This window comes from Heterodontus francisci, chromosome 3, assembly GCF_036365525.1.
Source record: "Heterodontus francisci isolate sHetFra1 chromosome 3, sHetFra1.hap1, whole genome shotgun sequence".
Taxonomy (NCBI): domain Eukaryota; kingdom Metazoa; phylum Chordata; class Chondrichthyes; order Heterodontiformes; family Heterodontidae; genus Heterodontus; species Heterodontus francisci.
The window spans coordinates 209160405-209176636 of record NC_090373.1 but is presented as its reverse complement, the minus strand read 5'-3'; the positions used below and the strand labels follow the sequence as shown (position 1 = coordinate 209176636).

At 44.6% G+C, this 16232-nt stretch overlaps 1 protein-coding gene across 2 annotated transcripts in view; it reads right to left on the bottom strand.

The window, feature by feature from the left end:
* enah (ENAH actin regulator) overlaps positions 1–16232 on the bottom strand; it is a 618517-nt gene that overhangs the window by 14305 nt on the left and 587980 nt on the right. For both annotated transcript variants that reach the window (XM_068028274.1, XM_068028275.1), the window contains exon 13: positions 8156–8213. In XM_068028274.1, the coding sequence (XP_067884375.1) occupies positions 8156–8213 (58 nt within the window). The remainder of the gene's footprint in view (positions 1–8155; positions 8214–16232) is intronic.

The window sequence follows — 16232 nt, the reverse complement described above, 5'->3', positions numbered from 1 at the left end:
TAGAATCCAAGACCAGCATGTTCCTGTGAGGAAGAAGGATAAGTTTGGCAAGTTTCAGGAACCTTGGATAACGCGGGATATTGTGAGCCTCGTCAAAAAGAAAAAGGAAGCATTCGTAAGGGTTGGAAGGCTAGGAACAGACGAATCCCTTGAGGAATATAAAGACAGTAGGAAGGAACTTAAGCAAGGAGTCAGGAGGGCTAAAAGGGGTTATGAGAAGTCATTGGCAAACAGGATTAAGGAAAATCCCAAGGCTTTTTATACATATATAAAGAGCAAGAGGGTAACCAGGGAAAGGGTTGGCCCACTCAAGGACTGAGAAGGGAATCTATGTGTGGAGCCAGAGGAAATGGGCGAGGTGCTAAATGAATACTTTGCATCAGTATTCACCAAGGAGAAGGACTTGGTGGATGATGAGCCTAGGGAAGGGAGTGTCGATAGTCTCAGTCATCTCATTATCAAAAAGGAGGAGGTGTTGGGTGTCTTGCAAAGAATTAAGGTAGATAAGTCCCCAGGGCCTGATGGGATCTACCCCAGAATACTGAGGGAGGCAAGGGAAGGTATTGCTGGGTCCTTGACAGAAATCTTTGCATCCACATTGGCTACAGGTGAGGTCCCAGAGGACTGGAGAATAGCCAATGTTGTTCCTTTGTTTAAGAAGGGTAGCAAGGATAATCCAGGAAATTATAGGCCGGTGAGCCTTACGTCAGTGGTAGGGAAATTATGGATTCTTCGGGACAGGATTTACTCCCATTTGGAAACAAATGGACTTATTAGCGAGAGACAGCATGGTTTTGTGAAGGGGAGGTCGTGTCTCACTAATTTGATTGAGTTTTTTGAGGAAGTGACAAAGATGATTGATGAATGAAGGGCAGTGGATGTTATATATATGGACTTCAGTAAAGCCTTTGACAAGGTCCCTCATGGCAGACTGATACAAAAGATGAAGTCACATGGGATCAGAGGGGAGCTGGCAAGATGGATACAGAACTGGCTCGGTCATAGACGACAGAGGGTAGCAGTGGAAGGGCGCTTTTCTGAATGGAGGGATGTGACTAGTGGGGTTCCACAGGGATCAGTGCTGGGACCTTTGCTCTTTGTAGTATATATAAATGATTTGGAGGAAAATGTAGCTGGTCTGATTAGTAAGTTTGCGGACGACACAAAGGTTGGTGGAGTTGCGGACAGTGATGAGGATTGTCAGAGGATACAGCAGGGTAGAGATCGGTTGGAGACTTGGGCGGAGAAATGGCAGATGGAGTTTAATCTGGACAAATGTGAGGTAATGCATTTTGGAAGGTCTAATGCAGGTGGGAAGTATACAGTAAATGGCAGAACCCTTAGGAGTATTGACAGGCAGAGAGATCTGGGCGTACAGGTCCACAGGTCACTGAAAGTGGCAACGCAGGTGGATAAGGTAGTCAAAAAGGCATACGGCATGCTTGCCTTCATCGGTCGGGGCATAGAGTATAAAAATTGGCAAGTCATGCTGCAGCTGTACAGAACTTTAGTTAGGCCACACTGGAATATTGCGTACAATTCTGGTCGCCACACTACCAGAAGGATGTGGAGGCTTTGGAGAGGGTACAGAAGAGGTTTACCAGGATGTTGCCTGGTCTGGAGGGCATTAGCTATGAGGAGAGGTTGGATAAACTCGGATTGTTTGCACTGGAACAACGAAGGTGGAGGGGCGACATGATAGAGGTTTACAAAGTTATGAGTGGCATGGACAGAGTGGATAGTCAGAAGCTTTTTCCCATGGTGGAAGAGTCAGTTACTAGGGGACATAAGTTTAAGGTGCGAGGGGCAAAGTTTAGAGGGGATGTGTGAGGCAAGTTCTTTACACAGAGGGAGGTGGGTGCCTGGAACTTGCTGCCGGGGGAGGTGGTGGAAGCAGGTACGAGCGTGACGTTTAAGAGGCATCTTGGCAGATACATGAATAGGATGGGAATAGAGGGATACGGACCCCGGAAGTGCAGGAGGTTTTAGTTTAGACAGGCATCATGATCGGCGCAGGCTTGGAGGGCCAAATGGTCTGTTCCTGTGCTGTACTGTTCTTTGTTATGCTGAATTGTGCCTTTCATATTGTCATGGAATGAGGTGATGATACTCAGTAGCTTGGGTGAATATCCAATCTTTGCTAGTAGTCTGAAGAGACCACGTTCTGCTGACGAGGTCAAAGGCTTTGGTGAGATCTATGAAAGCAAAGTAGAGGGGCATCTGTTGTTCGCAGCATTTCTCCTGTAGTTGGCGAAGGGAGAACAGCATGTCAATGGTGGATCTCTCTGCTCGAAAGCTACACTGTGCCTCAGGGTAGACACGCTTTGCCGGCTTCTGGAGTCTGTTTAAAACGACTCGAGTGAAGGCTTTCCCCTTCTGTGCTGAGCAGGGAGAGTAGTTGTTGCAGTCCCCGTTGTCACCCTTGTTCTTATAGAAGGTGATGATATTGGCATCGCGCATGTCCTGTGGTACTGCTCCCTCATCCCAGCACAGGCAAAACATTTCATGGAGTGCTGAGTGTATAGCAGGCTTGGCACACTTGTTTATTTCAGGGGTAATGCTGTCCTTTCTAGGGGCTTTTCCGCTGGCTAGAGAATCAATGGCATTACTGAGCTCCCATTTTGTTGGCTGTTCATCCAGCTCATCCATGACTGGCAGACTGGGCTGCATTAAGGGTGGTATCTTCCCTGGAGTACAGTTCTAGGTAGTGCTCCACCCAGCGGTCCATTTGCTTGCGTTGGTCAGTGATTGTGTCCCCTGATTTAGACGTGAGTGGGGGGGGCGATCTTCTTGATGGTTGGCCCAAAAGCTCTCTTAATGCCTTCATACATTCCACTGATGTTTCCGGTGTCGGAGGCCAGCTGAATACGACTGCATAGGTGTTGCCAGTAGTTATTTGCACGGTGCTTCTGGCGGCTTTAAGTGCTACGGATGTTAACTCGCTGGGGCTTTCTTGTAGTTCAGCAGTGCAGGTGTAGCAGCTGGAGTATTGAGTACAAGTCTGGACACCACAATTTAGGAAGGATGTCAAAGCATTAGATGAGTGACTTCAGTTATATGGAGAGACTGGAGTAGTTGGGATTGTTCTCCTCACAGCAGAGCAGGTGAAGAGGAGATTTAATTGAGGTATAAATAAGGGTTTTGATAGCTATTTCCACTGGTTGGACTGTCCGTAACCAGAGGACACAGATTTAAGACAATTGGCAGAAGAACTGGGGGTGGGGGTGGGGGGAACGAATCAATCAGTTTTAACTTGACAGCATGGGATTTTCAGGTTTCAATGAATGCTGCAGGAAGGAAGAGAGTTATGATCTGGAATACACTGGGATTTGCAGGTTTCAATGAATGCTGCAGGAAGAGAGTTATGATCTGGAATACACTGGGATTTGCAGGTTTCAATGAATGCTGCAGGAAGGAAGAGAGTTATGATCTGGAATACACTGGGATTTGCAGGTTTCAATGAATGCTGCAGGAAGAGAGTTATGATCTGGAATACACTGGGATTTGCAGGTTTCAATGAATGCTGCAGGAAGGGAGTTATGATCTGGAATACACTGGGATTTGCAGGTTTCAATGAATGCTGCAGGAAGAGAGTTATGATCTGGAATACACTGGGATTTGCAGGTTTCAATGAATGCTGCAGGAAGGGAGTTATGATCTGGAATACACTGGGATTTGCAGGTTTCAATGAATGCTGCAGGAAGGAAGAGAGTTATGATCTGGAATACACTGGGATTTGCAGGTTTCAATGAATGCTGCAGGAAGAGAGTTATGATCTGGAATACACTGGGATTTGCAGGTCTCAATGAATGCTGCAGGAAGGGAGTTATGATCTGGAATACACTGGGATTTGCAGGTTTCAATGAATGCTGCAGGAAGAGAGTTATGATCTGGAATACACTGGGATTTGCAGGTTTCAATGAATGCTGCAGGAAGGGAGTTATGATCTGGAATACACTGGGATTTGCAGGTTTCAATGAATGCTGCAGGAAGAGAGTTATGATCTGGAATACACTGGGATTTGCAGGTTTCAATGAATGCTGCAGGAAGAGAGTTATGATCTGGAATACACTGGGATTTGCAGGTTTCAATGAATGCTGCAGGAAGAGAGTTATGATCTGGAATACACTGGGATTTGCAGGTTTCAATGAATGCTGCAGGAAGAGAGTTATGATCTGGAATACACTGGGATTTGCAGGTTTCAATGAATGCTGCAGGAAGGGAGTTATGATCTGGAATACACTGGGATTTGCAGGTTTCAATGAATGCTGCAGGAAGAGAGTTATGATCTGGAATACACTGGGATTTGCAGGTTTCAATGAATGCTGCAGGAAGAGAGTTATGATCTGGAATACACTGGGATTTGCAGGTTTCAATGAATGCTGCAGGAAGGGAGTTATGATCTGGAATACACTGGGATTTGCAGGTTTCAATGAATGCTGCAGGAAGAGAGTTATGATCTGGAATACACTGGGCTTTTCAGGTTTCAATGAATGCTGCAGGAAGAGAGTTATGATCTGGAATACACTGGGATTTGCAGGTTTCAATGAATGCTGCAGGAAGAGAGTTATGATCTGGAATACACTGGGATTTTCAGGTTTCAATGAATGCTGCAGGAAGGGAGTTATGATCTGGAATACACTGGGATTTGCAGGTTTCAATGAATGCTGCAGGAAGAGAGTTATGATCTGGAATACACTGGGATTTGCAGGTTTCAATGAATGCTGCAGGAAGAGAGTTATGATCTGGAATACACTGGGATTTGCAGGTTTCAATGAATGCTGCAGGAAGAGAGTTATGATCTGGAATACACTGGGATTTGCAGGTTTCAATGAATGCTGCAGGAAGAGAGTTATGATCTGGAATACACTGGGATTTTCAGGTTTCAATGAATGCTGCAGGAAGAGAGTTATGATCTGGAATACACTGGGATTTTCAGGTTTCAATGAATGCTGCAGGAAGAGAGTTATGATCTGGAATACACTGGGATTTGCAGGTTTCAATGAATGCTGCAGGAAGAGAGTTATGATCTGGAATACACTGGGATTTGCAGGTCTCAATGAATGCTGCAGGAAGGGAGTTATGATCTGGAATACACTGGGATTTGCAGGTTTCAATGAATGCTGCAGGAAGAGAGTTATGATCTGGAATACACTGGGATTTGCAGGTTTCAATGAATGCTGCAGGAAGAGAGTTATGATCTGGAATACACTGGGATTTGCAGGTCTCAATGAATGCTGCAGGAAGAGAGTTATGATCTGGAATACACTGGGATTTTCAGGTTTCAATGAATGCTGCAGGAAGAGAGTTATGATCTGGAATACACTGGGATTTGCAGGTTTCAATGAATGCTGCAGGAAGGGAGTTATGATCTGGAATACACTGGGATTTGCAGGTTTCAATGAATGCTGCAGGAAGAGAGTTATGATCTGGAATACACTGGGATTTGCAGGTTTCAATGAATGCTGCAGGAAGGGAGTTATGATCTGGAATACACTGGGATTTTCAGGTTTCAATGAATGCTGCAGGAAGAGAGTTATGATCTGGAATACACTGGGATTTGCAGGTTTCAATGAATGCTGCAGGAAGAGAGTTATGATCTGGACTACACTGGGATTTTCAGGTTTCAATGAATGCTGCAGGAAGAGAGTTATGATCTGGAATACACTGGGATTTTCAGGTTTCAATAAATGCTGCAGGAAGAGAGTTATGATCTGGAATACACTGGGATTTTCAGGTTTCAATGAATGCTGCAGGAAGGGAGTTATGATCTGGAATACACTGGGATTTGCAGGTTTCAATGAATGCTGCAGGAAGAGAGTTATGATCTGGAATACACTGGGATTTGCAGGTTTCAATGAATGCTGCAGGAAGAGAGTTATGATCTGGAATACACTGGGATTTGCAGGTTTCAATGAATGCTGCAGGAAGAGAGTTATGATCTGGAATACACTGGGATTTGCAGGTTTCAATGAATGCTGCAGGAAGAGAGTTATGATCTGGAATACACTGGGATTTGCAGGTTTCAATGAATGCTGCAGGAAGGGAGTTATGATCTGGAATACACTGGGATTTGCAGGTTTCAATGAATGCTGCAGGAAGGGAGTTATGATCTGGAATACACTGGGATTTGCAGGTTTCAATGAATGCTGCAGGAAGAGAGTTATGATCTGGAATACACTGGGATTTTCAGGTTTCAATGAATGCTGCAGGAAGGGAGTTATGATCTGGAATACACTGGGATTTGCAGGTTTCAATGAATGCTGCAGGAAGAGAGTTATGATCTGGAATACACTGGGATTTGCAGGTTTCAATGAATGCTGCAGGAAGGGAGTTATGATCTGGAATACACTGGGATTTGCAGGTTTCAATGAATGCTGCAGGAAGGAAGAGAGTTATGATCTGGAATACACTAGAATTTGCAGGTTTCAATGAATGCTGCAGGAAGGGAGTTATGATCTGGAATACACTGGGATTTGCAGGTTCCAATGAATGCTGCAGGAAGGAAGAGAGTTATGATCTGGAATACACTGGGATTTGCAGGTTTCAATGAATGCTGCAGGAAGGGAGTTATGATCTGGAATACACTGGGATTTGCAGGTTTCAATGAATGCTGCAGGAAGGAAGAGAGTTATGATCTGGAATACACTGGGATTTGCAGGTTTCAATGAATGCTGCAGGAAGAGAGTTATGATCTGGAATACACTGGGATTTGCAGGTTTCAATGAATGCTGCAGGAAGGGAGTTATGATCTGGAATACACTGGGATTTGCAGGTTTCAATGAATGCTGCAGGAAGGAAGAGAGTTATGATCTGGAATACACTGGGATTTGCAGGTTTCAATGAATGCTGCAGGAAGGGAGTTATGATCTGGAATACACTGGGATTTGCAGGTTTCAATGAATGCTGCAGGAAGAGAGTTATGATCTGGAATACACTGGGATTTGCAGGTTTCAATGAATGCTGCAGGAAGGAAGAGAGTTATGATCTGGAATACACTGGGATTTGCAGGTTTCAATGAATGCTGTAGGAAGGGAGTTATGATCTGGAATACACTGGGATTTGCAGGTTTCAATGAATGCTGCAGGAAGGGAGTTATGATCTGGAATACACTGGGATTTGCAGGTTTCAATGAATGCTGCAGGAAGGAAGAGAGTTATGATCTGGAATACACTGGGATTTGCAGGTTTCAATGAATGCTGCAGGAAGGAAGAGAGTTATGATCTGGAATACACTGCCTGAAAAGGTGGAGGAAGCTGATTTTCAAAAATAACTTTCAAAAAGCAATTGGATATATACTTGAAACGGGGAAAAATGCAGGGCTATGGGGAAAGAGTAATTGTATTGCTATTTCAAAGAGCTGGCATAGACATTGATTGGCTTCTTTGAATTTTATGAATTAACTGCAGGAAATAGTATAATCATGATAGGTCAGCCTAAAATTATCTTAAAATGTTGCACCTGGCCTTCCCACTCTCAATATGCAACTCATGACATTGTCACTATCTCTGGGCCAGGGGTGTCAGATTTATAAAACGAGGTTCCATTTCCACAGCTTCAGCTCCCAGAGCCCCTGCTTTTACTTGGAGACTCAGAGATTAAAAAAAGATCACGCATTCCGAAGAAGGGTCACTGACCCGAAACGTTAACTCTGCTTCTCTTTCCACAGATGCTGCCAGACCTGCTGAGTGATTCCAGCATTTCTTGTTTTTGTTTCACGCATTACACACATGGGGTACGTGGGGTGCAGAGGAAAGAACATTTTCCAGATAAATATCAAAAATAAAACAAATGTGGGCCTCATGCTGAATCATTCCTCGAGGTGCAGAGCTCCTCAGACTGACTTGCTAATTTAAAAAAGCACCTTTGTGCAACCTTATTGACCAGCCATAATCGTGCAATCTTTCAAATTCTTAGTTACCATCTAGAAATCTCAATGGCCGACTGATCATGCAGTTATTTAAATTGCATCACTTTCTCAAATCCTTTTGGCCTCTTGTCGGCAATGTGTGTTTTGTTCACCACAGTTTAAAAGCCTGCCAGAAGGTTGGTGACTTTATGAAAAATATTCAATTCCACAGTGACCAACAATATTGTGAAGCAAATTAGTGATTGGCTAGTTAGCTCATAAACTGTGTGTTATGTCTACACTCACCATCGATAAGCTCCTCTTTTAGTTTTTGAAGTTCTTTCCTCATTTCTTCCAAGATATCCTGTTTTAAAAGAAAAAAAAGGTAGCTAAGTCAGGAAAAGGAAAAATAGCAGTATATTTGCATGCAAGACCTCCATCTATTCCAATATAATAAAAGCAAAATACTGCAGATGCTGGAAATCTGAAATAAAAACAGAAAGTTCTGGAAATACTCAGCAGGTCAGGCAGCATCTGTAGAGAGAGAAGCAGAGTTAACGTTTCAGGTCTGTGACCTTTCATCAGAACTGGCAAAGGTGAGAAAAGAATTAGGATTTAAGCAAGTGAAGGGGAGGGGGGTGGGGGAGAGAACAAAGGGGAAGGTGTTTGATATGGCAGAGGGCAGGAGAGAAATAACAAAGCTGTCCTGGGATAAAGGCAAAGAAACATAGAAAATAGGAGCAGGAGTAGGCCATTCAGCCCTGCTCTGCCATTCATTATGATCATGGCTGATCATCCAACTCAGTAACCTGTTCCCACTTTCACCTCATACCCTTTGATCGCTTTAGACCCAAGAGCTATATCTAACTCCTTCTTGAAAAGATGCAAAATTTTGGCCTCAACTGTTTTCTGTGGTAGTGAATTCCACAGGCTCACCACTCTCTGGGTGAAGAAATCTCTCCTCATCTCAGTCCTGAAAGGTTTACCCCGTATCCTGAGACTATGACCCCTGGTTCTGCACTCCCCCACCATCGGGAACATCCTTCCTGCATCTACCCTGTCAAGTCCAGTTAGAATTTTATAGGTTTCTATGAGATCCCCCCTCACTCTTCTGAACTCCAGCGAACATAATCCTAACCGACTCAATCTCTCCTCATACGTCAATCCCGCCATCCCAGGAATCAGTCTGGTAAACCTTCGCTACACTCCCGCTATAGCAAGAACATCCTTCCTCAGATAAGACCAAAAGTGCTCACCAAGGCCCTGTATAATTGCAGCAAGACATCCCTGCTCCTGTACTCGAATCCTCTTGCTATGAAGGCCAACATACCATTTGCCTTTTTTAAAGAGTGTGTTAATGTTTGTGGTGAAAAAAAAAGCATTAGTGCCGAGAGATGGTTAATAGCAAAATAATGAGCAGCTCTGACTACATGAAAAACAGGCACATGGTTAAAAAATAAAATATATAAAAAAAGTTAAAAAAAAAGGCCAGTTATGCTCTGAAGTGATTGAACTCAATGTTCAGTTCGCAAGGCTGACATGTGCCTAATCGGAAGATCAGGTGCTGCTCCTCGAGCTTGCGCTGATGTTCACTGGAACACTACAGCAGGCCAAGGTCAGAGATGTGAGCATGAGAGCAGGGGGGAGTGTTGAAATGGCAAGCAACCGGAAGCTCGGGGTCATGCTTTCGGACTGAGTGGAGGTGTTCCACAAAGCAGTCACCCAATCTGCGTTTGGTCTCTCCAATGCAGAGGAGATCACATTGTAAGCAGCGAATACAGTATACCAAATTGAAAGAAGTACAAGTAAATCGCTGCTTCACCTGAAAGGAGTATTTGGGGCCTTGGATAGTGAGGAGAGAGGAGAGAAAAGAGCATGTATTACACCTCCTGCGATTGCATGGGAAGGTCCTGTGGGAAGAGGACGTGGTGTTGGGAGTAATGGAGGAGTGGACCAGGGTGTCACGGAGGGAAGGATCCCTTCAGAATGCTGAAGGGGCAGGGGAGGGGAAGATGCATTTGGTAGTGGTATCACGCTGGAGGTGGTGGAGGATGATCACTTGGATATGGAGGCTGGTGGGGCGGAAGGTGAGGACAAGGGGTTTGGAAGGTGCTGTCAAAGAAAAAAGAACAGTGCAGCACGGGAACAGACCATTCGGCCCTCCAAGCCTGCGCCGATCTTGATGCCTGCCTAAACTAAAACCTTCTGCACTTCCGGGGTCCGTATCCCTCTATTCCCATCCTATTCATGTATTTGTCAAGATGCCTCTTAAACGTCTCTATGGTACCTGCTTCCACCACCTCCCCCGGCAACAAGTTCCAGGCACTCACCACCCTCTGTGTAAAGAACTTGCCTCGCACATCCCCTCTAAACTTTGCCCCTCGCACCTTAAACCTATGTCCCTTAGTAACTAACTGACTCTTCCACCCTGGGAAAAAGCTTCTGACTATACACTCTGTCCATGCCGCTTATAACTTTGTAAACCTCTATCATGTCGCCCCTCCACCTCCGTCGTTCCAGTGAAAACAATCCGAGTTTATCCAACCTCTCCTCATAGCTAATGCCCTCCAGACCAGGCAACATCCTGGTAAATAAAAAGAAGAAATGCTGGAATCACTCAGCAGGTCTGGCAGCATCTGTGGAAAGAGAAGCAGAGTTAACGTTTCGGGTCAGTGACCCTTCATCGGAACTTCGGGTCACTGACCCTGGTTACCCCCTTGCTCTTTATATACGTATAAAAAGCCTTGGGATTTTCCTTAATCCTGTTTGCCAATGACTTCTCTCAATCCCTTTTAGCCCTCCTGACTCCTTGCTTAAGTTCCTTCCTACTGTCTTTATATTCCTCAAGGGATTCGTCTGTTCCTAGCCTTCCAGCCCTTACGAATGCTTCCTTTTTCTTTTTGACGAGGCTCACAATATCCTGCGTTATCCAAGGTTCCCGAAACTTGCCAAACTTATCCTTCTTCCTCACAGGAACATGCTGGTCCTGGATTCTAATCAACTGAAGTTTGAAAGACTCCCACATGTCAGATGTTGATTTACCCTCAAACAGCCGCCCCCAATCTAAATTCTTCAGTTCCTGCCTAATATTGTTATAATTAGCCTTCCCCCAATTTAGCACCTTCACCCGAGGACTACTCTTATCCTTATCCACAAGTACCTTAAAACTTATGGAATTATGGTCACTGTTCCCGAAATGCTCCCCTACTGAAACTTCGACCACCTGGCCGGGCTCATTCCCCAATACCAGGTCCAGTACGGCCCCATCCCTAGTTGTACTATCTACGTATTGTTTCAAGAAGCCCTCCTGGATGCTCCTTACAAATTCTGCCCCATCCAAGTCCCTAGCACTAAGTGAGTCCCAGTCAATATAGGGGAAGTTAAAATTACCCACCACTACAACCCTGTTACCTTTACATCTTTCCAAAATCTGTCTACATATCTGCTCCTCTACCTCCCGTTGGCTGTTGGGAGGCCTGTAGTAAACCCCCAACATTGTGACTGCACCCTTCCTATTCCTGAGCTCCACCCATATTGCCTCGCTGCATGACCCCTCCGAGGTGTCCTCCCGCAGTACAGCTGTGATATCCTCCTTAACCAGTAATGCAACTCCAACACCCCTTTTATATCCCCCTCTATCCCGCCTGAAGCTTCTAAATCCTGGAACATTTAGCTGCCAATCCTGTCCTTCCCTCAACCAAGTCTCTGTAATAGCAACAACATCATAGTTCCAAGTACTAATCCAAGCTCTAGGTTCATCTGCCTTACCTGTTGTACCTCTTGCATTGAAACAAATGCACTTCAGACCACCAGTCCCACTGTTCTCCGCAACATCACCCTGCCTGCTCTTCCTCTTAAGTCTTACTAGCCTTATCTACTAGTTCCCCTTCATTTATTTCACTTGCTGTCCTACTGCTCTGGTTCCCAACCTTTGCCTGTTCTGATGAAAGGTCACAGAACTGAAACGTTAACTCTGCTTCTCTCTCCACAGATGCTGCCTGACCTGCCGAGTATTTCCAGCACTTTTTGTTTTTACTCCATCTATTCCATCTACTTAAACCAGACCAAGGAGGTACTGTACTCAGCAATCCCATCGAGAGTGAGCTTGAGGGAAGCTAGTGCGAGAAACCAACTCAGTGAGGGTGCTCTACAGTCAGATCACGAGCTGAATGCTGAACACAGAAAGAAATGACGTTACAATAATCAGATGCCACAGCTCAACCAAAACTCTGCTGCCCATGTCCTGGTTCGTGCCGGGTCCTTTTCACCCATCAGCCATTGCTCACCGACCTACTTTGGCTCCTGTTCTGGCAACGCCTCGATTTTAGGTTTCTCGTTCTTGTTTTTGAATCCCTCCGTGGCCTCGCCCCTCCCAGTCTCTGTAGCCTCTTCCAACCTTCCAAGATATCTGTGCTTCTCTGGTTCCGGCTTCTTGGGCATCTCCGATTTTGATTGATCCACCATTGGCGGCCATGCCTTCGGCTCCCTGGGCTTTGGAGTTGTCTCCCTAAACCTCCCTGCAACTTCACCTCTTTCTCTCCTCGTTTGGAACCTGCCTGTTTGGTCGGGCTTTTGGTCATCTGCCTTAATATGTGGTTCGGTATCAGATTTGGTTTAGGTTACGCTCCTTACTAGGTTAGAGGTGCTATATAAATGCAAATTGTTGTTTAGGCAGTGACAGAAATGACACTCGGTGAGCAAACTTTAAATAGAATCACTTCCTTGTATACCTCACATTCCTGTTCCCTGCTTCTCCCAGCCCTGCCCACTGCTGTGGCTTCTCTGTAAGAAAATCTCCTACCCCAAAGTCATTTAAAATGGCACTTTCAAATTCCCAACTATCTCGAGCTTTTAGCCCTTCATTCACTGTGATGTTTCTGCAACTTCCCATCTGCTCAATCACACCCTCACCTTTGATGCTCTCGTGCCCATTAAATCCCTTTCTCTTACCTGGTTATTCCCCCCGATGCAGCCTCCATCTCTCCTCCCTTAGCCTTACATTTACAATGAAGAAACAGGCCATTGGGCTCCACAAGTCTACGCTGGTGTTTATGCTCCACATGAGCCTCCTCCCATCCTCGTCATTCGACCCCATTAACATGTCTTACTATTCCTTTCTCCCTCATGTTTTATGCTCTTCACCTTAACATAAATAAGTGCGAGGTATTACATTCTGGTAAGAGAAATAAGGAGGTCACGTATTACATTTCTAAAAATAAGTGTCTAAATGGGGTAGAGTAGCAAAGGAATCTGGGAGGACAAATACATAAATTATTAAAAGTAGTGACAGGTTAATAAGGCCATAACAAAATCAAACTGAGCATTAGGGTTTATTTTCTAGAGGGATAGAATGGGAAGCAGAGAGGTTGTGACCAACTTGCATAAGACCTTGGTTAAAACACATTGGAGTACTGTGAACATTTCTGGTCTCCCTATTATGAAAAGGATAAAGAGGCATCAGAGAAGGTGCAAAGATAATACCAGAATGGAGAGGTTATACTTGTCGGGGAAGAGAAAACTGACTGGGTCTCTTTAAAAGAGAAGGTTTTTTTTTGATTAGATTAGAGATACAGCACTGAAACAGGCCCTTCGGCCCAACGAGTCTGTGCCGACCATCAACCACCCATTTATACTAATCCTACACTAATCCCATATTCCTACCAAACATCCCCACCTGTCCCTATATTTCCCTACCACCTACCTATACTAGTGACAATTTATAATGGCCAATTTACCTACCAACCTGCAAGTCTTTTGGCTTGTGGGAGGAAACCGGAGCATCCGGAGAAAACCCACGCAGACACAGGGAGAACTTGCAAACTCCACACAGGCAGTACCCAGAATCGAACCCGGGTCCCTGGAGCTGTGAGGCTGTAGTGCTAACCACTGCACCACTGTGGGGTGACCTCATAGAGGTCTTTAAAATTCTGGAAGATTTTGATAGAATAGACAGAAAAAAATCTATCCATTTGTGGGGAGCTCAGAACTAGGGGCCATAAATATAAGACAGTCACTAAAAAATCCAATCGGGAATTAGGGAGAAACCTCTTTACCTGGAGAGTGGTGAGAATGTGGAACCCGCTACCACATGGAATAGTTGAGGTGAATAGTATAGATACATTTAAGGGGAAGCTGGATAAACACTTGAGGGAGAAAGGAATAGAAGGATATGTTGATGGGGTGAGATGAAGAGGCGTGGGAGAAGGCTCATTGGAGCAGAAACAACAGCATGTTGGGCCGAATGGTCTGTTTTTGTGTTGTAAATTCTGTATGGTTCTACATAATTGTGGTAGTGAGTTTCACATTCTAGCTACTCTCTGGCTAGGGACTTTTCTCCTGGATTCCATATTTGGTTTACTGGTGACTTTTTGGCCCTCTAATTTTGGTCTCTTGACTGAATACAGACACTCTGGCACACTGTTCACTGGATACAGACACTGTGCACAGTTCACTGGATACATACTCTCTGGCACACACTACCTGAAGGGGTGGTAGAGGCAGGAACCCTCACAACATTTAAGAAGTATTTAGATGAGCACTTGAAATGCCATAGCATACAAGGCTACGGGACCAGTGTTGTAAAATTGGATGAGAATAGATAGGTGAAACAGAATTGTAACAGCGCAGGAGGCCACCATTTGGACCATCGTGTCTGCACCAACTCTCCAAAAGAACAATTCCGCTAATGCCATTCCCCCGCCTTCTCCCCATAACCCTGCACATTCTTCCTTTTCATATTACAGTCTAATGCCCTTTAGAATGCTTCAATTGAACCTGCCTCCACCACACTCTCAGGCAACGCATTCCAGACCTTAACCACTTGCTGCGTGAAAAAGTTTTTCCTCATATCGCTTTTGCTTCTCTTACCCATTATTTAAATCTGTACAGCCGGACCATTGGCCAACACGTCAAGCAACAATTCTCCCAACCACCCCCCCGCAACCCCCCAGCGTCTGATCAGTGCACAGAGTAGGAGTCGGAACAAACATGAAAGGGCCTGAGCTGGACTGGATAACAGAAAAGCTTGTGGAACAATACCAGGCAACTGGGTGAGCAAACCTTTTAGACTCTGTGGTTTAATCAGTAGATACAGTGTTGGGTGAGAGAGAGACAGACACCAGTTTTCTGTGGTTGAGTTACAGTAAGGACACGGGCTGGATAAAGAGGTCAGTTTCGTGGGGTAATAATAAAGACACGGACTGGGTGAGCTGGATCAATCTGTATCTTTGATCATTTCTGTGCAGTGATATTCGCCTGTTCATCAGCTATCAGTGTGTTATTTTTATCCTTGTGGTCTTAAAGAGTAGTACAATAAAGTTAGTTCAAGAATTTTGCAATACAAAACCTTTTGTCAGTGTCATCATTTATTCTATTTGAGTCCGAATCCAAGTAACTGTTAAACGTGTTACACCCCCTTACAATAAAGACCAACAATCCATTTGTCTTCCTAATTACTTGCTGTACATGCATGCTGAAGTCTTGTGTTTCATGTATGAGGACACCAAGATCCCTCTATACCGCAGCATTCTGTAATATCTCTCCATTTAAATGAGATCATGGCTGATCATCTACTTCAAGGACACATCCTTCCTGCATCTACCCTGTCAAGCCATGTAAAATTTTATATGTTTGATTGAGATCACCTCTCAATCTCCTGAACTCATCCTTTAGTAACAAAAGTACCCCACCTTCCTTTCCCTTTCTGCCAATCCTTTAGAAATGTTGAGTATCTCAGCTCCCAGTCTTGGGCACCTTGCAACCACATCTCTGTAATGGCTATCGGATCATACCCATTTATTTCTATTTGTGCTATCAATTCGTCCATCTTGCTAGAAATACTGTGTGAATTCAGATAAAGAGCCTTGAATTTAGTCTTTTAACTATTTTTCCCTACTTTGACCCTATTTGCTGGTGCACTCTTATATTTGTACCCTCTGTCCCTTCCTGGTATACTTTGGTTATCATCATCATATTGTTACCCTGCACTATTGCCTAGTCCTTTCTCTTTGACTTTCTAAGTTTCCTCTCACCCCAACTATTTTGTTTAAAGCTCCATCTACTGCCCTAGTTATTTGATTTGTCAGGACACTGGCCCCAGCACAGTTCAAGTGAAATCCGTCCCAATTGAACAGTTCCCTCTTTTCCCAGTACTGGTGCCCAGTGCCACATGAATTGAAACAGATTTTCCCCACACCAATCTTTCGGCCACATATTTAACTCTCTAATTTTATTGACCATACTCCAATTTGCTTGTGGTTCAGGTAGTAATCCAAAGATTATTACCTTTGTGGTACTGCTTTTTAATTTAGCTCCAAGCTGCTCATACTACAGAAGAACCTCTTTCTTAGTCCTGCCAATGTCCTTGATATGCACGTGGATCTCG